This window comes from Balaenoptera borealis (genome assembly GCF_965194805.1).
Source record: "Balaenoptera borealis genome assembly, chromosome: 13".
Taxonomy (NCBI): domain Eukaryota; kingdom Metazoa; phylum Chordata; class Mammalia; order Artiodactyla; family Balaenopteridae; genus Balaenoptera; species Balaenoptera borealis.
The window spans coordinates 91,311,258-91,338,592 of NC_138870.1; the positions used below are offsets into that span (position 1 = coordinate 91,311,258).

Below are 27,335 nucleotides of genomic sequence, written 5' to 3' on the forward strand. Positions count from 1 at the left end.
TTATATACCTGAAGTTATGTTTTTGACTCTAAGATGCAGCTTGGTGATCAGGTAATACAAGTTTACATACTTAATAAAGGGCTGATAGCTCTGGCAATGTTCCTCAAGACACACTAGGAAGTGTGAATATAGGTCAGTAGGCTGAAAAGGCTGAAGCAGACTAGATCCTGTCACCTCTTTGCCCTCTGATGTACGGAGGAACTCAGCACACATGCAAGATTGCAACTCGCCTTTTAAGGAAGGAAACAGCAAACATACATATACTGATCTACAAGAAGACTGCAAACTAAATAGTTTCTAGGCTTTGGCCTTGAAAACTCAAGTCGTGCCAGTTTGACTTGTCTTACTAAAATCTAGGACTTCTTGGGTCATGAACAGCCATGTTTTAAGGATAGAAATCTGTGCTGGGATAATCTAAAACTAAAGAATATTAGCCAGTGCTCACTGTGTGTTGAGCACTGTGCCAGCCCTCTACATGAATTAACATCAAACAATACTATGAAATGGGAGCTCTTAGTAGTAGTCTCTGCTTACAGTTAAGTAAAAAGAGGCACAGAGAGGTTACATAACTTGACTAAGCTTTCCAAACCATCGTGCAGCAAAGCCCAGATTGGAGAACATTCAGCAGGGCTACAGAGCCCACATTCATAATATCCTGCCTCTGAATGTGACCGTTTACCCAACAGCAGACTGATCCCAGCAGCAGCAACAGATGAGGCCACCTGCAATGGGCAAGGAAGGCTCAGAGTAAAATCTTGTCAAAGGTTACTAATTTACTCATCTTGTGAGAATGACTTATAATGTGTCACTTAAGTCTAAGAGGTTAAAAAAAAAAATGGAAGACACAGTTGTAAGCAACAACAGCTACATTTTCACTTTAACTACTTCCCAGAATTCCTCTTCTATTGTTTTACATAAGGTTTAACTATCTTGGGCAGCACTTCAACTAGCACCTGGAAATGAAGAAATTTAACCCAGCGTGAGCCAGAGTTAAAGGGAGAAAGGGTGCTTGTAGTTCTAGCACCGGTGGTTTCCTGGGGAAAGGACGCCTTTACCAGCTCAAAAGGCTGAGCTTAGAGTTGCCTCAGTCCCACCGGAGCTCCCTGATGACGCCTTCACGACCCAGTGTTGACAGCCACCGCTAACCACCATACCTCACCAACTCCCTCAACTGCAGACCTGTAGCTCTCCAAGGAGACAGCAAAGTAAAGGCACTACCTTAGGAAGGAAGAGGGCAGGGATGAGAGCTGGAAACGCAGGGAGCATAGTTTATTTAAGCACTGTTATGCAGAAGCACGCAAAAATATTAACTTCAAAGCTACAGTACTTAGGAAATACTTTCTCCACTTCTGACCTTAAGAAAAACTCAAGTTGTACCTCATTTTCCCCTAAAAAGACTCATTCCTCTCCCTCCACAAAATGAGATTACAAGAGGAATCGTATTTTTTAAAAAGTTTTTATTTTAATCCTTCCCAGAGGAATACAGATTTGAATGAAATACATTCATTCCATAAATACATTAGCAGCAAAACCTTCCCACCAAGGTTCTCTCTACTCCAGCCCAGAGGTCGTGCCTTAGAGCAGGAGAGCATGTTCCATCAACCGTCAACTTCAAGATGTGTTTGCTTCTTGCTGAAAGCAGGAGATGCATGAGAGAGACAAGGTGAAAGATCAGATGGGTAGATGAATTAAGCTGGGACCCTGAAAACACACCCTCGTGGTGACCATTTAACCTTCTGCACTTCCCAAATCCTTTGGCATCCACCGTGCTTAATTGATGAGGTCCTTCATTGCAGACAAGTGGGAAGGCCTAACCTTGCAAATGCACCAACGTGTCATCTGTCATTCTGAGTTGGCAACATTTTAATGGTGTCTTGATCCTTTTCATAGGGTAAGCCAGATAGGAAGGATCATTCCCTCCTTCCTTCCATGGGCCAAGGTACCACATTGCCAGCTGAGTCCACATGTCCTTGTTATCAGGAGACAACGCAGCATGCATTACTTGGCTTGCTACACCCCCAGATCCCCTTTGTCTGGGTGCTGGAAGCTTCACTGGAGACAGAGACATGTCTAAACCTACAAAGACCTCTAAGAAACCACCACCAGATCTCTTACCCCAGCTTCCATCAAAGCTAGTTTCTTGGACAACGGCCCAGGCATCTCTCCGTTTCTTCTCTCCATCAGTGCCTACTGCCTGGTTGCTCCCTCTTTTATCTGCCCTCTAGGTACCTGCTGGAATTCTGGGAAGCAAGAGCTACCCTAAATTCCCAAGCGGCCAGGAGAGATTAAGGTAGGTGGTGCTTTAAACTTGTTAGCTGCAGTCAAGAGTAACAAGCTTAACGTTGTTATATTCCAATCCATTCTGGGATGAGCTTAAGTCACAAGTCTGCATAAAACAAAACACCAGAACCATAATCAGGACGACTGTAAGGCAGGGACCAAGTTTAGAGTGCTACCAAATCAGTGGGTTGGGAGAAAAATGGAATAATGAAAGAATTTAAAATAAATCTGATTTGTTTGGGCAGAGAGCAGCTCTGACTAAGGCATAAATGTATCACCCAATTATGTAAATAAAGAATAGATCTCAAAAGTTGACACTTTCCCCTCCCCATATGCCACTTAAAAACAGGATACATGCTCTTTTCTCAATCTTTCTTAAAGTGTTTTCATTAGGATACTCTTCTATAAGTGCTTTATCCGTTCCCATTTAGTCTGTTTTGACTGTTGGCTGGAAGGAAATCAGAAATTATTTTACATAAAAACCACTGTAGTGGATAACTGGTTATGTGTGTTTTTCCCTTTTGTATTTTCCATCCAAAGTAGCTGGCTTCTTTTTCTTTTATTTATGTGTAGACAGAGATTCCTCTGCTGGATACACAGTACTGTTAATCCGACAGTCTTCTGCCCCCACAGAGTCTGCTAGCTCCTCCTCCTCCGAGTCATCTTCCTCCTCCTCCTCCTGTGCTGATGAACTGGAGGTGGGCCCTTTGCAGGTTTTCAGGTGTCGGGTGAGATGATATTTGGTTAGATAAGCCTTTGTACATTTTTCACAGACATAATCCCGTTTTCCTTCATGTGAATTGAGATGCTTCTTTAAGTGATTTGTTCTCAAGAACAGCTTATCACACTTGGGGCACTTGATCTGGCGTTCTCTAAGAGGAACACAAGAAAAAAACATTTGATTTGGGGTTACAAATGACAACTGAGGCACACACTTATTCTGCACAACCTCAGACCTTTGTCAGAGAAGCTCTACCCAAGTAGAATCAATTTTTTTTTTACAGGAGATATATCATATAGAAGAGTCATAAAACATTTGTAGTTTAAACACCACAGACTGATTTTGTTTTAGAATTCTATGTAAATGGAATTGTACTGTATGTATCTCTCCTTTGTTTTGCTTCTTTCACTCAATATGATGTTTCTGAATTTCAAGCAAGTTGCTCTATCAGTAGTTCGCTCCCTTCCATGGCTGTAAGCTACTTACAAATATACCACAACTTATCTGTGGCACTGGCTCTGTCTGTTGTTAATGGGTATTCTAGTGGTTTCCAGTTTTTTATCACCACAGGCAAGACTGCTATGAACATTTCTACACTAGTGTGTGGATTTGCATACGCATCAGTTCCTCTAGGGCAGGGGTCTGCAGCCTGTTAGGAACCGGGCCGCACAGCAGAGGTGAGCAAGAGAAGCTTCATCGGCCGCTCCCCATCGCTTGCATTACCGCCTGAACCATCCCCGTCCCCCATCCGTGGAAAAACCATCTTCCGTGAAACCAGTCCCTGGTGCCAAAAAGGTTGGGGACCGCTGCTCTAGGGCATATACTCAGGAGAGGCATAGCTGGATCAAAGGATATGTACATCTTCAATTTTACTAGATAATGCTAAGCTGTTTTCCAACATGGCTGTATCGATATACGCATCCATCAACAGCCATTTGAGAGTTCCCGTTGCCCCACATTCTTACCAATTGGAAAACTCAAATTTGAAAACATTTGCCAATTGACCAATACACAATGGTATCTAACTATGGTGTTACGGTAGCCCCTACAACAAAAAATTATCCGGCTCAAGATGTCACTAGTGTCAAGGGTGGAGTAAACCTGGCCTAGACATTTAGAGCTGAAAAGAAACTTAGGGATCACACAGAGCAGGAATTTTTAAACTTTTTTTTTGAGCAGCTGAAGCCTATGTCTTAATGAAAGTCCAACATGTGAAACAAATAAAAGGGGGTTAAAATCCTTGATGGAGTGTGGGGTGCAGTGGAAAGTTCTGAAGCCTGGTCTCCTTAGCATTTCTACCACCTTCTCCCAGCAGGACATGGCAGAGAAGAAGTCTGTGGAGCTACAGGACAGGGAAAACTCAGTCCCTGCCTTCATGGAGCTTACATTCTAGTGGAGGACTCACACCATAAACAAATTAAAAATACATAATGTGATATCAGATAGTAATAAATACTATTAAAAAAAAATGAAGCCAGGTAAGAGTGACAGAGTCCTGTTTTAGATAAGATAATCAAGGAAGGCCATTCTGAGGAAATGACGAACTTAAGCAGAAACCTGAATGAAGTGAGGGAGGAAGACAGGGAGATATCCAGAGGGAGAAGTTTCTAGGCAGAGGCAGTACAGTGCAAAGGCCCTGAGACTGTGTTCAGTATGCTGAAGTAGTAGCAAGGGGAGGGCCAATGTGGGTAAAATAGAACAGTATGAGAAAAGCAATAAAAGATGGAGTGGGACACGTAGCCAAGTACCACTACCACATAATGAAGGGACTTCTAGTCAATGAAGAATCACGACTGGAGATGTGCACAATCTGACTTATGTTTTAAATGTATCACTCTGGCCACTATGGACGAATACAGTATGTGTGTGTGACACCTGTGTGTATATCTGTGTTGGGGAATGGATGAGGAGAGAGAAGAGCAGCAGGGAAGTCAGCTGGGACACTACTGAAGTTGTCCATAAAAAAGATGCTGGTGGTTTCAACCAGGCAAGAGCTGAATGAAGGAAAGAATGGAAGACTTGAGTTGAGGATGACTCCAAGGTGTTTGGCTTGAGCCACTGGGATGAATGGTGGTATCATTTTCTGAGCCGGTGAACACTGGGGAAAATCAAGTCTGTTGGGTTAATACGAAGAGTTGAGGTTTGGACTTATCAGGTTTGAGCTGCCTAGCGGACATCCAGAGCTCAGAGATGCTGAGTGAATGGTTAGTTATATAGGGCTGGAGATATAAATCACAAAGCCACGGGACTAAGATGACGGCCTAGGGAACAAGCGCCCCCACTCTTGCTCTCAAGTTCCTTTCTTAGAAGAAGGGCAAAGTCCCATGCCTTATACTCCCAGGGGAACACTGGGAGAGGAACTCCTCCTACATTTGGCTTTAGCGGCTATAGTTCTTCTCTAAGCAGATAAATAGAATGAATTCCAATACTAACATATGCATTTTGAAATGCCTAAAAGTAAAGATACAAACATCTGAAAATTTTACCAATGATCTCTATAGGAAGTGTCATTCAAAAATATTGGTTGGGGAATTCTCCGGCAGTCCAGTGGTTAGGACGTTCACTGCCGAGGGCCTGGGTTCAATCCCTGGTTGGGGAACTAAGATCCTGCAAGCCGTGTGGCGCAGCCAAAATGTATGTATGTATGTATGTATGTATGTATGTATGTATGTATGTATGTGTGTGTGTGTGTGTGTGTGTGTGTATATATATATATTTTTTTTTTTTGGGTGAACAGTGCTTCTTTTATGAATGACTTATACTTGCATAAAGTCTTGACAGCCCGAAAACAATTTTTATACCATGGGAATTTGGCAGAGGCTTATTATATTTTGTCATCATGAGAGTGTCCAGATTCACATTTAAGAAAATTGCTTTCATTGGTCAATATCTGATAAAGCCAATTTCCAACCCAAAAGGAGATAAACAGTTATGACTAATCTCAAAATAATTTCTATTTCATTATGCTGTGAAATGGCTACCATAAAAGCAAGTGCAAATTTAAGTATCACTTGAAAGAACAGAAAGTCAAGGTCAAGGAAGAGAATAACTCCTCTTTATGTGTGGTTTTCAAGAAGTAACAATATAGCCACTTGCCAGAGATACTGTGAAACAAGTCTTTCATTTGGATCAACTCAGTAGCACTCAACACTGACTGGACACTAGACTCACTTGGGGAGATTTTTAAAAATACCAAGGCCAGGGCTCTACCCTTGACCAACTAAATTAGGATCCCTGGAGCTGGGGCCCTGGCACCAATCACTGTTTTTCACATTTCCCAGCTGATTATCACGAGCAGTGTTATCGGTTGGATATTTGTCATCCCCCCACCCCGACTCCTAAATTGGTATGTTGAAGCTCTAACTCATAACGTGATGGTATTTGGAGGTGGGGGCCTGTGGGAGGTAATCAGGTTTAGATGAGGTCATAAGGATGGGACCCCCATGATGGGATTAGTGTCCTTATAAGAAGAGGAAGAGAGACCAGAGCTTGCTCACTCTCTCCACCATGTGAGGACACAAGAAGGCAGCCATGTGCAAGCCAGGAAGAAGGCCCTCATCAAAACCCAACCATGCTGGCAGCCTGATCTCGACTTCCAGCCTCCAGAAGTTTAAGAATATAAATTTCTTTTGTTTAAGCCACCACCCAGTCTATGGTATTTTGTTATGGCAGCTCAAGCTGACTAATATAAGCAGCTAGACAAAATGATCCCAGAGATCTCTTTCAGCTCTAATTATGTACAATCATATCTAATATTTGATAATTAGTGTGTCTAATTTCTAAAATTTCACACTAAAAATGAAACCACTTAATGAAGACTTTGTTTTAAAAGGTCATTTTGAGAGTTAGGAATGTAGATCCAGATTCCTTGGATGTTTTAGTGTTTCAGGTTGCACTGTGGCTATGAATCAGATAAAAGAGCTGATATGAAAGCAAAATATTTATCTAAAACCCATAATAAGAATATAAAGTTTCCATTTTTTATGGATTTCTAAATAATAATTCAAGCTAATGTTTTCTCCTTCTTCTAACATTTGCTAAAAGCTCAGAACCACAAAATCTGTTCTCTTCTCTCTACTACTACTGTAACCAACACAGGCTGGGCAATTAATTACACTTGGATCCATGCAATAAAATCCTAATAGGTCTCCCAATACTTGGCCTTCAACTCCTTCAATCACCCTTTCCTGGCTGCCAGAGTAATCTTTATAAAATGGACATCTCACCATGACATTCTTTCCCTTAAAATCCTTCAATGCCTGTGCAAGAAGGTGAATACACTTAACATTACTGAACTATATACTTAAAAATGGTTAAGACAGTAAAATTTGTGTTTTATGCCATAATTAAAATACACACATGCACGCACACAAAGCACGGAATAGTTCCTGGTACATAGGTAGGAAAAATGCTTCGGTGACTCCATTATTTCCAGAATGAAATTTAATTTTCTTAGTTGGATAAAAGGCTCTTCATGATTTGGCTGCTGCCTCTCTCTCCCTCGCTCTCACATACACCCAATGCTCTACCTATAAAGAACCACTAGCAGGACCTCCCTGGTGGTCCAGTGATCACGACTCTGTGCTTCCACTGCAGGAGCACAGGTTCGATCCCTGGTCAAGGAACTAAGATCCTGCATGCCGCACAGCGCAGCCGAAAAAAAAAAAGAAAAGAACCACTCGCATTTCACAGTCCTTTTCGCATACTCTGTTTCATCTGTCTAGAACACTATTCTCATCCCTTACCCTTCACTGTCTCCCTGAATAACCCTAATTTATCTCCTTTAATACTTGCTCAAACTACCAGGACACTTTCCCAGGACACTGCAGGCTGGGCTGGGGCCTCCTCTCTGGTCTCTCAGGACCCAGCGCTTACCCTGACATCTGCAACACAGTACGGCAATTACTCTTCTGTCTCTTAATGCTCTCCGAGCTCTTTAAATCCAGGAACAACTCATCTGTGTATTTTCACCACTTAGCACAGCGCTGGGCATCAAGGAGATACTTAGGAATTTGTTAAATTAATGAAATGATGTTTTGAAAATATGAAAAAAAAGGAAATACAGAGAGTAGAGGTAAAAAATAAAAAAAACAAACAAGTGAAATCTTCCAGGATAAACCAAAACGTTAGTTTTCCAACCTCTGCTTGGCTACGCGGAACACAGGAGGCACAGACGGGTGCCAAGGCAGGAGACAGATGACAAGCCTCGTCCCCCCCCTGAGGGGCGTCGGGCTGCAGGCGACTCACTGTGTGTGGATGAGCACGTGCTGCTTGAGGTCCTGCCTCCGCATGAACAGCTTGTCACAGTAATCACACTTGAGGTTCTTCTCGCCCGTGTGGATAACCATGTGGGACTCCAGGTGAGCCTTCTGGGTGAAAGACTTGTCACACAAAGTGCACCTGTAGTTCTTCTGACCTGCACATCAACCCGAATTACCACACCGTGAATAAAACTGCCACGAGCATTCTCAGGATGAAGAGGCACATTGTATGGGTATGTGGCAGAGGCAGGAATAAAACAGAATTGACTGTGAACTGGAACTTCACTTTCTGGGACTGTCTACCCAGAGCCACTCAGAGCCACTGAATTTACATTCTGCAACTAAAGCTAGTGAAGCTAACAAATCTGACCTCCTAGGACTGCTTACCTACACACACAACACACACACACACACACACACACACACACACACACACACACACACTTTTCAATGTTTAGAGCTAACACATGATATAAACTCTGGAAAAAAAATCACTTATAACCCCAGTGCCCAACTTAATTCAATTATTTTTTTTAAAAAAACTCATGAAATCTAGTACTTGCCTATAAGCAAACATATTTTTACAACCTACATTTCAGTTTTCTTTTTTAAAACATATAATATGACCTCATAAACCAGGGATGAAATAAAATCCTTTTAAGAATGCAGAAATAGGGCTTCCCTGGTGGCGCAGTGGTTGAGAATCTGCCTGCCAATGCAGGGGACACGGGTTCGAGCCCTGGTCTGGGAAGATCCCACATGCCACGGAGCAACTGGGCCCGTGAGCCACAACTACTGAGCCTGCGTGTCTGGAGCCTGTGCTCCACAACAAGAGAGGCCGCGATAGTGAGAGGCCTGCGCACCGCGATGAAGAGTGGCCCCCGCCTGCCACAACTAGTGAAAGCCCTCACACAGAAACGAAGACCCAACACAGCCATAAATAAATAAATAAATAAATAAATAAATAAATAAATTTAAAAAAAAAAAAAAAGAATGCAGAAATAGGGACTTCCCTGGTGGCTCAGTGGTTAAGAATCCGCCTGCCAATGCAGGGGACACAGGTTCAAGCCCTGGCCCAGGAAGATCCCACATGCTGCGGAGCAATGAAGTCCGTGCACCACAACTACTGAGCCTGCACTCTAGAGCCCGCGAGCCACAACTACTGAGCCCACGCGCCGCAACTACTGAAGCCTGTGCACCTAGAGCCCGTGCTCCGCAACAAGAGAAGCCACCGCACCACAACCAAGAGTAGCCCCCGCTCGCCGCAACTAGAGAAAAGCCCACACGCAGCAACGAAGACCCAATGCAGCCAAAAATAAATAAATAAATTTATATTAAAAAAAAAAAAGAAATAAAGTTACTCTAAGTCAGGGGTTAGCAAACCTTTCCTTACAGGCCGGTCAGAATCTTAAGCCCTGTGGGCCATATGGTCTCTGCTGCGACTACTCAGTCTTAATGGAAAAGAATGAGGAAGAGTTTTCCTTTCAAAGATTTGGAGAATGAATGACCCAGCCAAGAAAACGAAACTAAAAGTTACTTTATAGTAAAGTAAAAAAGTAAGTGAAAAAAATGAAAAAAATAAGTGCTAAGAGAAAGGGGTTGGTTTGTATGGAGTTTAGAAAATAGAAACTCAACAAATTTTGGCGGTGTTTACTGAGCAATATTCAAAGGAAAGAAACTGGCTGTGGCTGGTGACCAGGGGTGAGCTCTAATGGGAGGCTCAGGCTGTTTCTGTAGAATTCCCTTTAGGTCCAAACACATACATCAACTTCCTGATTATTAACTGCATTTTCCCAGTCACCTTCAAACTATGGTGGGGGCACCTGGAAAGTGAAGCATCTTAATAACTAGAAGTAATACTCTCTGAGGAGGCACAGTTATCCCACCAAGATTTATTACCCAACGAAGTCCTACTGACAGCCAGCTGGATTCATTCTCTAACATCTGATCTCAACTCTACCTGCAAGACTATCTTGCTGCCAAGGCCTTACTAATTTCTAATTTTGCAAAATTCCACTCTGATGGTCCAACACAACTTACCCGTATGTATCTTGAGGTGGGTCCGCAGGTTGCTGGGATCACTAAAAGCCTTGCTACAGAAATCACACTTGTGGGGCTTCATACCCATGTGACCCATAAAGTGAACATGAAGTTTGGAAGGAGAGATAAAAGCTTGGGGGCACATGGAGCACTTCCACTTCCTTTCTTTGCTGTGGCTTGGCCCATGGCTGCTGCTGTGGCCCTGGCTAGGAAGATGGTTATGGATGTGGCTGGTCAGGTGGGCTTTGAACTCTGTATAGGAACTGCACTCCTTGCCACAGTTACAGAGGTGCACATCTGGGTGTTCAGGAACACCTTAAGAGAAAGATTATTCAATGTCTCCTGATACTTAAATTTTAAAACTTGTTGATATTAGTAATTGTTGCTTATAATTCTCCCTTCTACCAAACTTTCCAGCTTGTACACTACCTGTAAAATTAAAACATCTTGTTCAATGCTCTAGTCCCAGCATCTCAAATAGCGTGTCAGGCACATACATAGGGAACACCTGGTAAAAACTGGATTATAAGGCACCTTTCCAAGGCAAAAAACTTAAGATTTTGTAGTATACACAAACTCCTAAACATCACTTGTCATCAGGACACAGTGCAAGAAAAAGCCTATGAAGGTTAAACCAACTCAAGAAGCTTTGCTGTCCCTTATGAAATTAAATTGTAATGGTTCAAAAGGAACCTAGGAACTTCAAATTCCCCAAATGAAAGTCCTAACACAAAAGTTCATACTGCCTGGTCAGTAACAATTAGCTTATGAAGAATCTCACGGATTTTAACACTTTTAACATGGGGTAATATCCTGCTTTTACATACACAAAGGTATGTGATTTGTTTCAGCTTACATGTGAATCATTACCAAAACTTTACTACTGGTCCTTGGTGCTTTTACTATGCTAGATTCATAGCAAACAAGTCTTACATAAACTTACCAATCTGCTGAGCATAATCCCGGCTGTAATAAAAAAGCAGTTCATTTTCAGGAGGGATATCTTGTGAGGTGCAGAAATAGATTTTTCCATCATGGGGGTAAGCCACCAAATTCTGCTCTTCCCGATTCCTAAGTTATCACATTTAACAGATCAAGCATATTAAATTTATTTTATTAATTTAAAAAAATCTGGGCTTCCCTGGTGGCGCAGTGGTTGAGAATCTGCCTGCTAACGCAGGGGACACGGGTTCGAGCCCTGGTCTGGGAAGATCCCACATGCCGCGGAGCAACTAGGCCCATGAGCCACAACTACTGAGCCTGCGTGTCTGGAGCCTGTGCTCCGCAACGAGAGGCTGCGACAGTGAGAGGCCCGCGCACCGCGATGAAGAGTGGCCCCCGCTTGCCACAACTAGAGAAAGCCCTCGCACAGAAACGAAGACCCAACACAGCCATAAATAAATAAATAAATAAATAAAGTAACAAATGTTCAAGTACAATTGGTATCTTAAAAAAAAAAGGGCTTTCCTGGTGGCGCAGTGGTTGAGAATCTGCCTGCCAATGCAGGGCACACGGGTTCGAGCCCTGGTCTGGGAAGATCCCACATGCCACGGAGCAACTAGGCCCGTGAGCCACAACTACTGAGCCTGCGCGTCTGGAGCCTGTGCCCCGCAACGGGAGGGGCCGCGATGGTGAGAGGCCCGCGCACCGCGATGAAGAGTGGCCCCCGCTTGCCACAACTAGAGAAAGCCCTCGCAGAGAAACGAAGACCCAACACAGCCAAAAATAAATAAATAAGCAAAGTAAACAATGCCTTAAAAAAAAATTCTAAAAAAAAAAAAAAAAAAAAAAAAAAAATTTTTTTGGCTGCGCCACACGGCTTGCAGGGTCTCAGTTTCCCGACCAAGGATTAAACCCAGGCCACAGCAATGAAAGCCCAGAATGCTAACCACTAGGTCACCAGGGAACTCCCATCAAGCATATTAATTTTGAAATATATACTAAACACATCATATCCCTACAGCAAAATCCTATATGAAAACTTAGATGTACTATTTCTCTGGGTCATTTCTCTAATTCCCTATACTACCTATCAGGAGTAACTTGCACAGAAACAGAATTCTTACTTCAATATTGCCCTTTATAGTCAGAAATACTACAGTCCATTACTGGAAGAAAAATAAATAAAGTCTTAAAACAATATGACAAAGACAAAGAAATAGATACCTGAACAAGAATTAACCACAAAAGCAGCCTAAGGGGTTGACTAATAGCTAATATAAAGAAAAGGTACCCACTTGCAAGGTCAATGGTAATTGTACCATTCCTTACTGCATTAGTTAAGTTGAATAAACTGTTCATAAAAAAAGGACAGTTTCTTATATTTTGATTTATAATAACCCTTAGTCAACAACTACTGGGGTGAAGAAGGTGAAAAGCCTTAGCTTTAAGGTATGTTCAGATATCACTGTCATTTGGATTCTTCGATTCTTCCCTATTTTATTCAAAGCTTCCTACTGAAAAACAGCCGAATCGTAACTATTCCTTTCATCCAAGTCTACTCTTACCTGGCTTTGCGCACAAACATCATCCAATTACATTCATTTTCGTCTGTTGTAATGATGCAGAATTCTAGGACACCACTGTGGTATATCTGCCAACAAAAGGCAAACATACACATCAGATGAACTGACAAGTGATACACAATGCTACTAAGTTTAGTCTAGCAATAATCTCATTTACTTTGCAGTAGGTACCAGCTTTCCTAGTCAGTGTGAAAATATATGGTTGTCTTCTCACATGTTTGTCATTTCACCAGTCTCCCTATTTCCAGCAATACAATAAAGACCACTAGAGACCTACAGTTAGTGCTCAGCATATAGAATCATGTTGCTCTTGATTATTCACATTTTGGCTTGACTGGAAAAGACATAAAAAACACTTTACTTGTCTTCATCACCTACCACATGAATGGACATTAAGGTCAGAGAACCACCTCTTCTCATTATTTCTCCAATGCACATAGCATTCCTCTATGTTTACTTCTGGATACCACAATTAAAGTCCCCAATGCCAGTGGCACTCTACCTTTCCAACTATCACAAGACCCATTTCCCCCTTACTTCAATTTTTGCAGGTATCATTCTCAACCTATGGACTAAGATTCTATATAAACATGTTATAAGAAAAGCTGTTTATATCAAAAACTTAACTTTCTAGCCCCTTCCATTAGAAAACTAGAGAAATAATCTTAGCTTCCAATTCTAGAATTGTTTCCCAAGCTAAATATTTGAGGAATGTTTTAGTTGATTACAAAATAAGACTTTCAACATATAAACAAAGTCCATGGCCTCAGCTGCCACAATAAAAATGAATAATCATTGGGTTATCTAACAAAATGGAGACTAAAACAGTTTATCTTCCATATTCAATACCTGATGTTTTGCTATGTATAATAAGTTGGCTACCAAGAACAGAAAGAATGTACTGTTAAATGACTGATAAGTGAAAGGCACTGTATGAATCTTGGCTAAGTTTGACTTTTACATTGCTTTTAACTACCTCATTACAGTAAAGGCATCCAAAAGTCACAGAAAAGTTTCATAAACACTGACCTTCCAGATATGATTAACCGCCTTGTCTGTCCATTCTGCTACTTCCATGGAGTGACTTTGCTGGCCAATAAGAGGCCCAAAGCAAGTCCGCACAGGAATGGTTTCTCCAGTCCATACACCTATCAGTGGAAGGACATGAACTACACAATCAATGATTTAAACATCTAATCAGAGAAGAGAGTAGCTTAACTCATGCAAAGAATCTTATTTTCAATGAACCTAAGTACTACTGATATTCTAGCACTCCTGAGAGATAGATAAGTCTTATGGGTTCTATCCTGTAAATAAGGAAAAAGTAATAAACAGATTAGATAGAGGCTCAGAAGAAATAAGCAGAGTAAGAAGCAGTATCAGAAATTCCTGAACCCATTTTTATACACAAGGAACCAAACCATGTCCCTCCAAATACATTATTTTGGAGTTGATACATAAAAAAGACTAGAGAACATTATTCTATCATAAAAAAGTAAAGCAATTACTACAAAATAAATCAAACTTCTAAGATCACTTGTGCTTAAAGCAGTGCTCTTTATTATCTAAGCTGTTTAATGTTTTCAATTGACCCATGCCTAAGTTACACCTGAAAGAATAACAAATCTAGTATTGTATTTTCAAAGAAGGGCACAGGGATTCAGATACCATGTGAAATTCCAGTATGAATAAGCATACTTTGGCAGTCTACATTTCTTATTACCTTTACCTAAGGAGTATTAGGCAATTTACAAACATCTAATGTAAATATCTTTAGTGATAAAAAAAGTTACCAATGGTGAATTTTCAATGTTTTATAAAAGAAACTAAGTTTCAAGGATTGCTTTGTCATGATTATTGATAGTGGATGATACAGGTGAAAATAAAAGTCAAGTCTTCAAAGACTCAGGCTAGGATTCTCTCCTCTATTCAATTCTGACTCTAAGAAAGGGGAACTTTCCCAATAAAGTTTTCAACTTGATGTACTGCTGTCACCACTGGACAAGACAAACATTCCGTAAAAGGATAAATCTTCAGCTACAAATTGACTTCTGGATCAACCAAATAATCACTAAATTATAACCATCCACTTTTACAACTCTACCCTACAAAGGAAGAGGAACCTCTGATGGGTTTTTGTGGTTCCAAGGGTCTTACCAACATCTGCTCCCACAATTGACTGGCGGAGAACAAGCTGTTTTGGGAGAGAAAGCCTCGCTCTGCTCTCTATTGGAGTGTCAGGAACAAAAGTCACTGGTCCGTGATCTGGGCAGTCTGAGGGATAGGCTCGGTCACAGAGAGTGCACCCTGCAGATGGGAAATTTGAGACATAAATGGGGTCAGTTCTAGCAGGCAAATGAATGACCACCTGCTTTTTTATTTAAATACAAATTATTAAAATATAACCAGTACGAAGCAAGGTTCTAGTAGAAATTCTCTGATCAAAGAACCACTTTCTTACACTAAAATATATATCCACTGTTATATCTCTCTTCAGCAAGATCTGATATTTTTCTTTTGATCCAACCGGACAAGTTTTCTATTCAGTGCGTAAGAGAAAGACTGATCAAAAAATAACACTACATTACTTCAAGAATCAAGTATATTATTCCTTACATTAAGTAGATAAGTAATACCTTCAGATATGATGTTCTGAAGTCCAAAAGATTCCAATTCTACCAAACTATAAGAGGAAACTGAGTTGAAATGCTGTAGCGATGCAAAGCCAAAACAGAGATGACAGTACAGCACAACAGAGTCAGAGCCAGCTGCACCACTGCTCTCTTTTGCTTCACTATTAACAAACTGGCTGATCACGCTTTGATGACAAGCTCTTAAGACAAAAAAAATATGCAACCTGCTCTTTGGGACAGCACGTGAATCATATTCTTCCAGACATATTTGCTTCACATTCTTAATTCTTAATTGTTCATGCAGTCTTTTTGCACTGTCAGAAAAAATGCTGAATTCATATACTGTTTTCTGTGCTTACTGTAACTTTACTTTTACAAGCTCAGGAGCGTCCTCCTTCTCTATAAATCTTTTGTTCTATTCTTTTACTTTCCTTTCTCACTGTTACCTTAACAGTAGTATTCATGACCCTATTTAGTCAATGATTGTGTTCAAACTTTCCAAATTCATTCACAAATAGTTGTAAATACATAAACCTTAGAATCACAACCTTCTAGGTGCCTTTTTCTCCTAAGCAATCCATTAGAAATTACCACTTAAATGGCATAAAATATCAGTAAGTTTTCATATTTAGCCAAAGCAGTAATAATGTATTACTTCTTCGAGTACTACTTGATTAAAAATTCTTTGAATATCAGACTAGAGATCCCCTACACTCTATGAGAACTTATTCTCCAATGCTCTTAATAAGAAACCATGTTAACTCTTCAAACAAAGGAGATTCAGACTTCATACTGCAAAAAATGCTTACAGGTTTCCTTCAAAGAATACAAATGGCCAATAAGTACACATAAGATGTTCAACATCATTAGTCATTAAGGAAATGCAAATTAAAACCACAATGAGATGCCACTTCACACCCACTACAATGGCCATTTAAAAAAAAAAAAAGTCTTGGCAAACATGTAGAGAAAATGGAACCCTCATACACAGATGCTGGGAATGTAAAATGGTGCAGTCACTTTGGAAAACAGTCTGGCAATTCCTCAAAAAGAGGAATTCCACTCCTAATACATATCCAAGAAAATTAAAAACATATGTTCATACAAAAACTTGTACATGAATGTTCCTACCAGCATTGAATACAATGGTCAAAAAGGAGAAACAACAAAATATTCATAAAAGATAAATGGATAAACAAAATGCGGTATATGCATACAATGGAATATTATTCTTCTAAAAAAGGAATAAAGTACTAATACATGCTATAACATGGATGAGCCATCACAACATTATACTAAGGGAAAGAAGCCAGACACAGCCACATAATGTATGATTCCATTTATATGAAATGTCTAATAGTTGAATCCAGAGAAAGTAGATTAGTGGTTGCCTGAGAATGGGGGGCAGGGGTGAGAGTGACTGCTAATGGGGTTTCTTTATGGGGCAATAAAAACTTTGGAATTACACAGTGGTGATGGTTGTACAACCTTGTCAATATACTAAAAACCACTAAATTGTACACTTTAAAATGCATATGTGAATTATATTACACATGATCTAATAAATTTGTCTTATGTTGAAAAAGCAAATGGCATGTCACACAGAATACCTTACTGAAATTTACTTCTATAATTAACTGTCTGTGAAATCTTGGGAAATACCTTAAGTATTATTAGGCTAAGCTTACCTGTAAAATACAGAAATGACTGTTTCCTTACTTCAGGAAGATGCTATAAGAACCAACAAAATGTCTATATACTGTTTGGCTTACCTGAGGAAAAGGCACCACATTAATACAAAGGATAATACAAAGGCAAATAAAAGTTCCAAAGTCTAGTTATTTTCTATACTCCCTTAACACCTGACTTTGTGACTAAACCTGTTAAGGATGATGGCCCTTTCTATCAACATCTCCAAAAGAAAAAGGCTAAGCACACTCACAAATTGTAAACAAGGTTGCCATATTTTCCTTGTTTGAATTGGAGTCTTCCATTTGCAGTGAAGGTGGTACAAAAGAAAGACTGTCTGAAGACACATCTACATGACCTGTCCCCATAGCAACCTCCTGGGTGATGGAGGAGACAGCCACAGGTTCTAGGCTTAGGCCAACTTCATGGAGGGAAACAGATTCTAGGGAGGCGAGGTTGTGTGAGGTAGAGAGTGCCACGCTTACAGAGTTGGTGCTCATGGCCACGGTGTGGATGGAGTCACTGAGGGCACTGTCAGACATCCCGTTGACCCGACTTGCAATGTGGTCTGTCTCCATGACCACAGGGAGCTCCAGGCCATTCCCATGAATGGGTATCACACCACCATGTCCTACAGTTTCTGCTGCAAGGCTGTTGCTCACAGAATCCACAGACAGAGGTTCATGACTTCTGGAGCCATTTGGGATTTGGGTATGCTCGCCTGCAACACCATCCATGGTAAGCTCTTCTGCCATTCCATCTGTAGAGATTGGGCTGGTGACCCTAGAGACGTTCTCCATAGTGATTGTTGTGTCCAAGGCCACCTCATGGCCATCAGTGGGATGAAGACTTTGGGCACCATGTGTGTTCACAGAGCGAGAGTCTATTGAAACAATACCTGGTTCTAATCCAACATTTCCATTGGACTGATAGGGATCTAGCGCTGAAGGGTTATTGGTGATAGATAATGCTGTATTACCATCAACATTTATAGAGTTAGGGTGGATATACTGAGGAGGTGGTCTGTCAGCTAAATAAGATAAAATGCCTGAGAAAAGGAAAAGATGAGATATCAGGAATTTTTCAGTATATTGTTAAATATAAAGAATTCCAAATTCCTTACAAATGTAACTAAATTAAAATAATCTCCTACCTATTTCTTTGGTTTGATATCTATATACTTTATAAATAGCAACATACATATACCACAATTCAGTTTTTCCTGTGAAACTCAGAAATCATAAAAAATTAACTATGTTCCTTTGAAGTCACTAGAAATTAATCACTTATAAATGCTGCCTTTAATATATACATGGCTGGAGTTCCTGAATCTTAAGATGCTGAAATCTGCTCTATAAGAGTTAAAAGGTATAATCATTTAAAAGCAGATTTTCCATGTGAAAAATAAAAATTAAATATAATTTTTAACTTATTAAACTATCATAAAACATTAGGCTCTATTCAAAACAAGTCACAATTATACCTGCTTTATTAAAACAGAAAAAAATATTTGAACACTCGTGCTTATGAGGATGTGGTGAAATGGTACTTGCTGCATTGCCACTAGGAGCCTAAATTTCTAAATCCTCTTTGGAAAGTATCTATAATAATAACCTCAAAAATGTTCATACCCTCTTGCACAAGAAATTCCACTTATGGTAATCTCCCCTAAATGCATTTTGTAAATATTATACACAAAGACATTCATGTATGGTAATTAAAAAAACTGGAAAAAACTGTCCAACAATAAAGATTGATATAATAAACCATGGACTATCCACTCAGTAGAATATAATGTGTCATTAAAAAGGATAATTATGAAAACCACATAGCAGTTGGGAAAAATAACTATGTAAAAATAGAGAAAAATATTAAGTAAAAAAAGGGTACACAGTTGTATAGAAAGTACTATATAGTCTTAATTATGAAAAACAGTAAAAACCTATACATAAAAATAAGACAGGAAAGAAGTACACCAAAAAGATGGATGATGGGACTATGAATGATTCCTCTTCCTCCTTATTTGCTAAATTTTTTGAAATGAGTATATAATACTTTTAGAATAAAAATTCAATAAACTTTAATTTATAATAAGCAATGACACTGTAAGCAGGACATGTGGTTGATAGGAATTACAACTGCAGAATTATAAAAACTGAACCAAGGAGATGCTAGAGACGAGAAAAACTGTTTATGTGTCATTAAGAAATTAAGCTTAGTCAAATTGCTATGTTAATATGTTATCTATATGTTCTAAGAGGAAAAGTAAAACATACGTTCATACAAAAACTTGTACATGAATGTTCCTACCAAAGGAACAATTTTTTCCCACATAGATTAATATCTAATAGTGACAAACAGAAAAAAGTGTTATTCAAGTCTTCAAGAACTGAAGTTAAGAGTTGGCTGAATTCTTTCTTCTAAATTCCTGAATAACTATAACACTTACCAGGTAGAATGGTTCTGAAGTAACTGCTCTCAAGGTGGGGGTAAGGTGGTGGAGGTAGGGTGTAGTTTCTTTCAGGTAACCCACACATCACCCCTCGATCCCCAATACCCATTGGGAGCATGAGAGACAAAGCAGAAGGCAGAGAGCTCAGGGAGGGACCCAGGTTTGGAATCGCCACTGGCAGCCCTACAAAAAAAAATGTTTTTTTCTCCATTAAAAGTAAATATCTTAGGGCTTCCCTGGTGGCGCAGTGGTTAAGAACCCACCTGCCAGTGCAGGGGATATGGGTTCGATCCCTGGTCAGGGACGATCCCACATGCCACGGGAGCAACTAAGCCCGTGAGCCACAACTACTGAAGCCCGCGTGCCTAGAGCCCGTGCTCCGCAACAAAAGAAGCCACTGCAATGAGAAGCCCGCGCACCGCAACGGAGAGTAGCCCCCGCTCTCCGCAACTAGAGAAAGCCCACTCGCAGCAATGAAGACCCAACACAGCCATAAATTAATTAATTAATTCAAAAAAAAAAAAAGTAAGTACTTTAAAATTCTGTAATCACTAGCTAAACTCTTAGGAGGGTTTTTGCAATGCGCAAAAATCTCACCTAGCAGCCCTTTACATCCCCAGATAGGTAGTGTTGTGCAGACATCCACAAACAAGTCCTAAATTTAGTCGAGTTAGTTTTAAAATGCCAACTTGATCATCCAGTTGTCTATTGTTCTTAAGTATCAAAACATTTAATTACAATTAAAAACCTAGTTTAAATACAATTTAAGAAAACAAATTATTTAGAGATAAAAAGAATGGGAAGAAACATACCAAAGTTCAAAGAAATATATCAAAGTTCAGAGTGGTCTCTGAGTAGTGATAGAACAGTTGTTTGTTTTTTTTAGAATTTTATTCATTTATTTATTTATTTATTTGGGTCTTCGTTGCTGCACGCAAGGCTTTCTCTAGTTGTGGCGAGCGGGGTCACGCTTCGTTGCGGTGCGCGGCTTCTCATTGCGGTGGCTTCTCGTTGCGGAGCACAGGCTTCAGTAGTTGTAGAATGCAGGCTCAGCAGTTGTGGCGTGCAGGCTCAGTAGTTGTGGCGCAGCACAGGCTTAGCTGCTCCACAGCACGTGGGATCTTCCCGGACCAGGGCTCGAACCCATATCCCCTGCACTGGCAGGCGGATTCTTAACCACTGTGCCACCAGGGAAGTCCCCAGAGTTCTTTATTTTTTCACTTTATTATATTTTCCATTTTATATGGTGAGAACGTTTCACTTAAAAAAAGATATGCTTCTGGGCTTCCCTGGTGATGCAGTGGTTAAGAATCCGCCTGCCAATACAGGGGACACGGGTTAGAACCCCAGTCCGGGAAGATCCCACATGCCACGGAGCAACAAAGCTCATGCGCCACAACTACTGAGCCTGCGCTCTAGAGCCCGCAAGCCACAACTACTGAGCCCACGTGGCACAAGTACTGAAGCCCTTGTGCCTAGAGCCCGTGCTCTGCAATAAGAGAAGCCACTGCAATGAGAAGCCCGTGCACCACAACAAAGAGTAGCCCCCGCTCGCCGCAACTGAAGAAGGCCTAGGCGCAGCAACAAAGACCCAATGCAGCCAAGAAAATAAACTAATTAATTAATTTAAAAAAAAATACTTCTACTTGGAAATTAATGTAAAGCTAAATGTAAAACTGTACATACATATTTTCATATAATCTTTTGTATATATGCTGTACTTCATGATTTTTAAAAATTTACACTTTATATTTACCTTGGACTATATCTATCTGCAAGTGCTAAAGTGACCCTGTGCCTACGTATCATAATGAACAATCACCAACTTGGGCAGTGCTGATTCGCATTATTTTTGCCAGTGGCAGTATTTTTTAATAGGTTTTTCCTCCTCAATAAGAGTGTCCACTAAATTGAATGCCTAAGAGATACTCAAATGAGTTAAGAAGTAATAAATATCTGGGGCTTCCCTGGTGGCGCAGTGGTTGAGAATCTGCCTGCCAATGCAGGGGACACAGGTTCGAGCCCTGGTCTGGGAAGATCCCACATGCCGCGGAGCAACTGGGCCCGTGAGCCACAACTACTGAGCCTGAGTGTCTGGAGCCTGTGCTCCGCAACAAGAGAGGCCGCGATAGTGAGAGGCCCGTGCACCGCGATGAAGAGTGGCCCCCGCTTGCTGCATCTAGAGAAAGCCCTTGCACAGAAACGAAGATCCAACACACCCAAAAATAAAAAATAAATTAATTAATTTAAAAAAAAAAAGAAGTAATAAATTTTTTTAAAACTTTCTTTTGTGGACACTAAAAGAAATGTGAAGAGACACTAGTTTAGACAAACCTTATTTAATGGCTGCATATTAGTAATTAAGCAGGTAATTCTCTATAGAGAACTAAACAACTTATAGATTTAAAATACTCTTAAACATTAACTCTTACTTTGATAAAATCCAATACATTACAATGTCAAAGACCGAAGAATCACTATCTTGCCACTGTAAGACTCAATGGCTTACTTGTTTCGTTTCCATTTCAACAGAAAGAAAAAATTGAACTAGCCAGATAAAAAGGTTTTAAAAGTACAGTGATGGGGAAAAATGAGCTTTTCCTATACTATTATTCTGTCCCAGTATTGAGGCTCAGGGGGAGTTCTATGTAGGAGCTCCATCTCTGAAACCTCCTCTTTGACCATAATTCTAGGTCTGGCGCGTTTGCGGTTGTTGCCAGTTTCAGGTATCATAGAAAATAAAGCTGAATTTCCCATGTGTTCTAGGAATAGTTATTACAGTAACTTTGATTCTCTCCTAATAACCCAGGGACAGAATGCCAAGGTGGAAAACAGATGAATGGGTAACGCTAGATAAAATGCCAAATCAACTACAGCTCTAGACAAAAGGCCACTAAACCAAGAAGAGAACAACCAGAAAAAAACCGCTACTCCTATTCTATTCACTAGGACTTCAGAACTCTAGAAAAATTGCTGCCACATGTGGAACCACCAATTTAGACCTGCTGGGCTTCTCCCTTCCACTCTTACAGGGGCTTTGACCCCCCTATAGGCTCCATTTAGAACTGATAATGCAATTAAGTGCTGAAATTCAGTCACTCTCCCTTACCACTCACCTGGGGCTGGGATGGCATTGTGAGTGGGTGAGGCAGCCAACCCCAGGTGACTCCCTGAGACTGGCAAGGCATTGCTCACAGAGGATGAAGTCAGCTGCTCCATCCCCACTGGGCTCAGGTTCATTTCATTCATCCTAAGAAAGAGCAGACACAACCAGTTATGCAAAAAATTACCTCAGTGACTCTGTTTAAGGTACAGAAGAACCTGAAACAATGGAGGTGGGGAAATGGGACTTAACCAACTATGACTTCATTTTTATGTTCACAGCTCCCTGATAACTAGTGTTATTGGGATTCAGAGATGTTAACTCAGCCGTCATATAGCAGAAACAGGATTAACAGGATTTAACTCAGGTGTGCCTTGCTCCAAACCCTAAGCACACTATCTAAAGCAAAGTTTGCAATCCTTAGAGCACACTGGCAACGAGGGTTTGTTTTTTTTAAATTCACCTAAGTTTTTTCCTTCACAGTATTTAGTTTCTCCGACTGGCTTATTACTTCAAACCAGGAGTTTTATAGACAGTTTGCTTTAACTTACTCAAAGAATTTTTACTAATTCCTTTTACCAGGAGTTAAAGTGATACTGGGTCTGAATTAGATTACCAATCGTGTAAAGAAGCACCATAGCTTCTCCATGGATCAGCATTTTATTAAAATTCTGTATAGATATCCTAATAATTAATCAATAATTTTAGTAATATCCTCCACATATCAAGGTTCATTAGGTAAGCTTTGCTAGATACTTTATAAAAAATTACTTCATATTTGCTCACCAATTCTTCAAAATAAGGTAACCAAGGAATTAGGCTCAAAGAGGGCTTGTCATATGCCCCAAATCACACAGCAATGAAATGAAAGAACACAGATCATGCTGCAAAATACTGTCAAAAAGTTTTTCAATACACCAAACCTTTTTTATCTAGAGACCATTTTTGGCTGAAGAATCTGAGAATTGCTTTTTCCATAAAATCCATCTTGTAGTGCCATTAACAAAGTCATTAGAATAAGAGTATACTGATTTGAATAAGACACTATAGATTGTTATCAGTAAGTATTAGTTCCCGTGTCAGAATTTAGAGACTGCCATATTATAAACAACTTCAAGAGGCCAGCCAACAGGCTATCCAAAGGAGGTCACCAGTGACCTCCAATGCTTATACTGAGTTATCACAGTGATGCAAGTTCGTGTGTGTGCACCTATGTACATGGGAGGGGTGAAGAACAGGAAGGGGAATCAAATCGGTCTACACACTCCTTAGCAGTGAAGGCAAAACTTAATAGGTTTTTAATCTGAAAAATGGCAATGTCAGCTACCAATCAACATGAAAATAATAATAACTAACACTTATTACTCCCTTACTTTAGGTGTTAGGCACTGGGCTACGTGATAACATGTAATTACCTCACCTAATCCTTATAACTACTGTGATGTAGGTATTATTCTTAATCCCATTTTAGAGATGACGAAATTGAGACTCAGGCTAAGAAACTTAACCCAAAATTACATTAACTAGTAAGTGGCAGAGTCGGGATTTAAATCCAGGTCTGCCTAATTTAAGAAACTAGTAAGTCACAGAATTGGCATTTAAGTCCAGGTCTGCCTAATTTAAGAAATCTGAACTCTTAACTATGACTAGAAAAAGACAATTACAATAAAAAAACTTTTTGCCTTTTACAGTTCCAACACTTATGATCTGTGTATTTATATTGTGGAGTACGTTTAAAGTCCCACATAGACCTATTCCTGAATTATTCTCTATCCATAAGCTTCAACCTTACCCCGGGCTAGGTATCTCATAAAACTAGGCTCCCAGACGTTAATAAAGTGTACAAAGCTGAGGGCGATACCCTATATAGAGTAGGCACTCTGAAATATGTATTTGATTTGGATGAAGCAATGCAAACTCATCTTTACTAGAAAGACAACTAGCAACACATGGCAAATGAGGTACACCTTATGAAAGACAGCACATTAATAACAGTAATCATGCGATAAAAGAATGCAAAAATCCTTATAGCCTAAAGTAAAGAAACGATAGCTAACAATTTTGAAGGTTTCTGGGTTTGGGGTGGTTTAAAACAGACTTTTCCTGTGACTTTTTATAGCTACAAACATTAACTAAAACTTGACAGCCACTGGAGCAGTAATGACCTACAAAAAACTGGTTACGATAACTTTTTTAAGTACAATTAAAAGTCTGTAGCTTCAAATTCCATGCTGAAAATTTCTGAGTATTAATCTGTGCACCTAATCTCAAGATAAAAATCAAAACGGTGTTTCTAGGTTGACTCTTAGGCCTTCTCAAACCAGTTCAAACCGGAGTTTAATGTGAGAGGCTCAGCAGATTTCTGCTTTGTTGTGAGTCACTAAAATGTGATGATCTCAGCAGCCATAAACCAAAGGTAACTAGTATCCCACAGAGAGAAAGCAGATGAAGGGAATTTACAGTATGAGCCTCAAAAGACTCCCTCATTCCAAAGTGCAATTCTATTCTAGCTCCTTTTCTCATATGGGATGCCACGAAGCAATCTTGGGGGAAGGGCCAGAATCAAGATACTAACTAAGCTCGCTCTTCTTCCCTATGCATTCATTGTAGAATCATATCCTTCACCTTCTCTAGTTTATGTGACCTATGTATGAACCATTTGTTGATCTTACGACTTTTCCTTAAAATGACATATAAGAAGCTAACTGAAATGCAGCCACTTTGCAAATGCAATGGACAGTTTCAGTAATTTGAATGAATTTTTTTTTATCTTCCTTATCCTCAACATACAGCCTATGAAAGGGCTCATAAAGAATGGCCAAACGTAACTATTTCTCTGGCACACTTCTGTGCTGTAGTGGCATGGTACCACGAAGTACTTTCAACATTAACATGAAGCCTGCAGAATTAATAACTTAATTTCTCTACATTACCAGCCAAGCCAGACGGTAACCACCAAAATTCAAGGTGAAACATGGTGATGAACTAGAAACACACTTCGAAATCCAGATAAAAATATTCTTAAACGCGCAAATAACTCAAAGGCAAGGATAAAGATGTCCAACGAGCCAACAATCGACTTAATGGCTATTCGGAACAACTACTCACTTTTGGAGTAAATCAAGTTTAATGAGAGTATATTCAACCCAATACTGGTTTCTGGATGATTTGTTCCCTTTGGAACAAACCCACTTGCCAATCGCACCTGTAACCTGACCAATGGCACCAAAAACAAAGGCACTCTTAAGTCGTATTTGCCAAATGTTTTCCAAAGATGTCACCAACGCTGAGCCCACCAAGCTACTCACCTGTGATGCATCTGCTGGGAGCCAAGTGTCAGAGAAAAGCGCACACGGGTGGCGGAGAACCGGCATCAGGGTTTGCGTTCCAGGGTCACGTGCTACCGCATCTTGCTTACAACCGCTGCACAAACGCGGCCATTCGTCCCCGGGGCCGCCCGGGGCAGCCCAACTTCTCCCGAGGGCCGGCGGCCGCGCACCCCGCCGCGAGATAAGGCATGCCGGGGGACACCCGGGGCCTTTCCTCCAGAAGCTTCGGGAGGGGGGCTACCTAACCTGAGGGGGAGGACAAGGGCGGTCACCAAAACACGGGAAGGATGCAGCCCCCGTCCCCTCGCCGCCAGAGAGCCCGGGCCTGCTGACACTGCCTCCCAAGGGGGGCCAAGTCGCCCGCTCGCCGGCATGGGGCCCGCAGGCCGCCCTCGCCCCGCCCCGGCCGCGCGGGGGGCGCGCACGCCTGCCCCACCGCTTTGTTCCTCATCCGGGCAAAGCTCGCCTCGGGGCCCTCCCCGCCAGCACAAACCTCCACCCCGGGGGCCGCTCGCCTAATGTTTCCCGCCCGGCCCGGCCCAACCCGCAGTGTCCTCAGGGCCGCACCCTCCAAGGCGCGTTTCCGGCTCCTCAACCACTCTCGGCGCCCGCCGCCCCGCCCCTTGTGCGTGCGCCCCTCCCCGCCGCGGCCCGCAAGCGGCGACCGCGCACCTACTCCCCCTCCCCCAACCCACCCCGTTCCGCGCTTGCGCGGCGCGGGGACCCGGGCCGGAGTGGGCGGGCCGTGAGAGGCTCGGCCCGGAACACCTTGTCTCAGTCCGGCCGGGTCGAGTCGAGCGCCGAGCGATCGATCCCGTTGCTAAGTAACCAGGGCTGACGTGCGCGCAGGGAGTGAGTTCTGAGTCTTATAAATCCACCAGACTTAGGATTTCGGTCTTCCTGGCATTCTCCTAGTAGGAAAGCGTGGGTCCACGCAAGCCCACAAGATTTGAAATAAGGGACTTAACCCAGAGGTGTTGGCGGTGTTGCCCAGAAGGAGTTGAATATCCCGAATATTTGTCGTCATACGTTACATCTGAAGGTTGCTCAGTTTCCTTGCTTGAAGTCATAAAGGGTGGAGTTTGGGATTTTGTACAAATTTCCTTCCCCTTCTCTCTTTGCCGTTCGTCCCCTACTGCATGTCAGGCACCGTGCTAAGCCCTAGGGATACTGAGATGGCTTTAAAGGAAAGTGGTCCAAGTTCATGAGGATTGGACATTGAAACTACAACACACACTACCTAGTAGCTTCCATTCACCAGCAGAACAGCAGAGACCCAGGAATTCCTCCTTTCATTCAGAA

The 27,335-nt window shown here is 41.2% G+C and overlaps 1 protein-coding gene across 11 annotated transcripts; it reads right to left on the bottom strand.

Moving 5' to 3' along the window:
- Positions 1–1,440: 1,440 nt before the first annotated feature.
- On the bottom strand, positions 1,441–26,718 carry PRDM4 (PR/SET domain 4). 11 transcript variants are annotated; one of them, XR_014233021.1, is made up of 12 exons: positions 26,013–26,585; positions 22,718–22,851; positions 19,599–19,784; positions 17,403–18,197; positions 14,985–15,134; positions 13,857–13,996; positions 12,810–12,895; positions 11,246–11,373; positions 10,303–10,617; positions 8,249–8,417; positions 2,116–3,152; positions 1,441–1,632 (listed from the first exon to the last, which is right to left on the bottom strand). XR_014233021.1 is itself a non-coding variant. In XM_082348925.1 (12 exons), exons 2-12 carry the CDS (start codon positions 26,021–26,023, stop codon positions 2,840–2,842), a joined length of 2,427 nt encoding a protein of 808 aa, XP_082205051.1. In that variant the 5' UTR covers positions 26,024–26,279; positions 26,601–26,718; the 3' UTR covers positions 1,441–2,839. The 11 variants fall into 11 exon arrangements, 7 of the variants coding, with proteins under 7 accessions (XP_082205051.1, XP_082205052.1, XP_082205048.1 ...); XR_014233022.1 differs by having other exon boundaries at positions 1,441–1,969; XM_082348925.1 differs by adding an exon at positions 26,601–26,718 and having other exon boundaries at positions 1,441–3,152; positions 26,013–26,279.
- Between the last annotated feature and the right edge of the window lie 617 nt (positions 26,719–27,335).

Coding starts and splice junctions, on each gene's coding strand:
- PRDM4 (XM_082348925.1), bottom strand. Junction 11,374..12,809: donor ATGTTTGTGCGCAAAGCCAG/GTAAGAGTAGAC, acceptor GTGATAACTTAG/GAATCGGGAAGAGCAGAATT. Junction 8,418..10,302: donor CCACCTCAAGATACATACGG/GTAAGTTGTGTT, acceptor GTTGATGTGCAG/GTCAGAAGAACTACAGGTGC.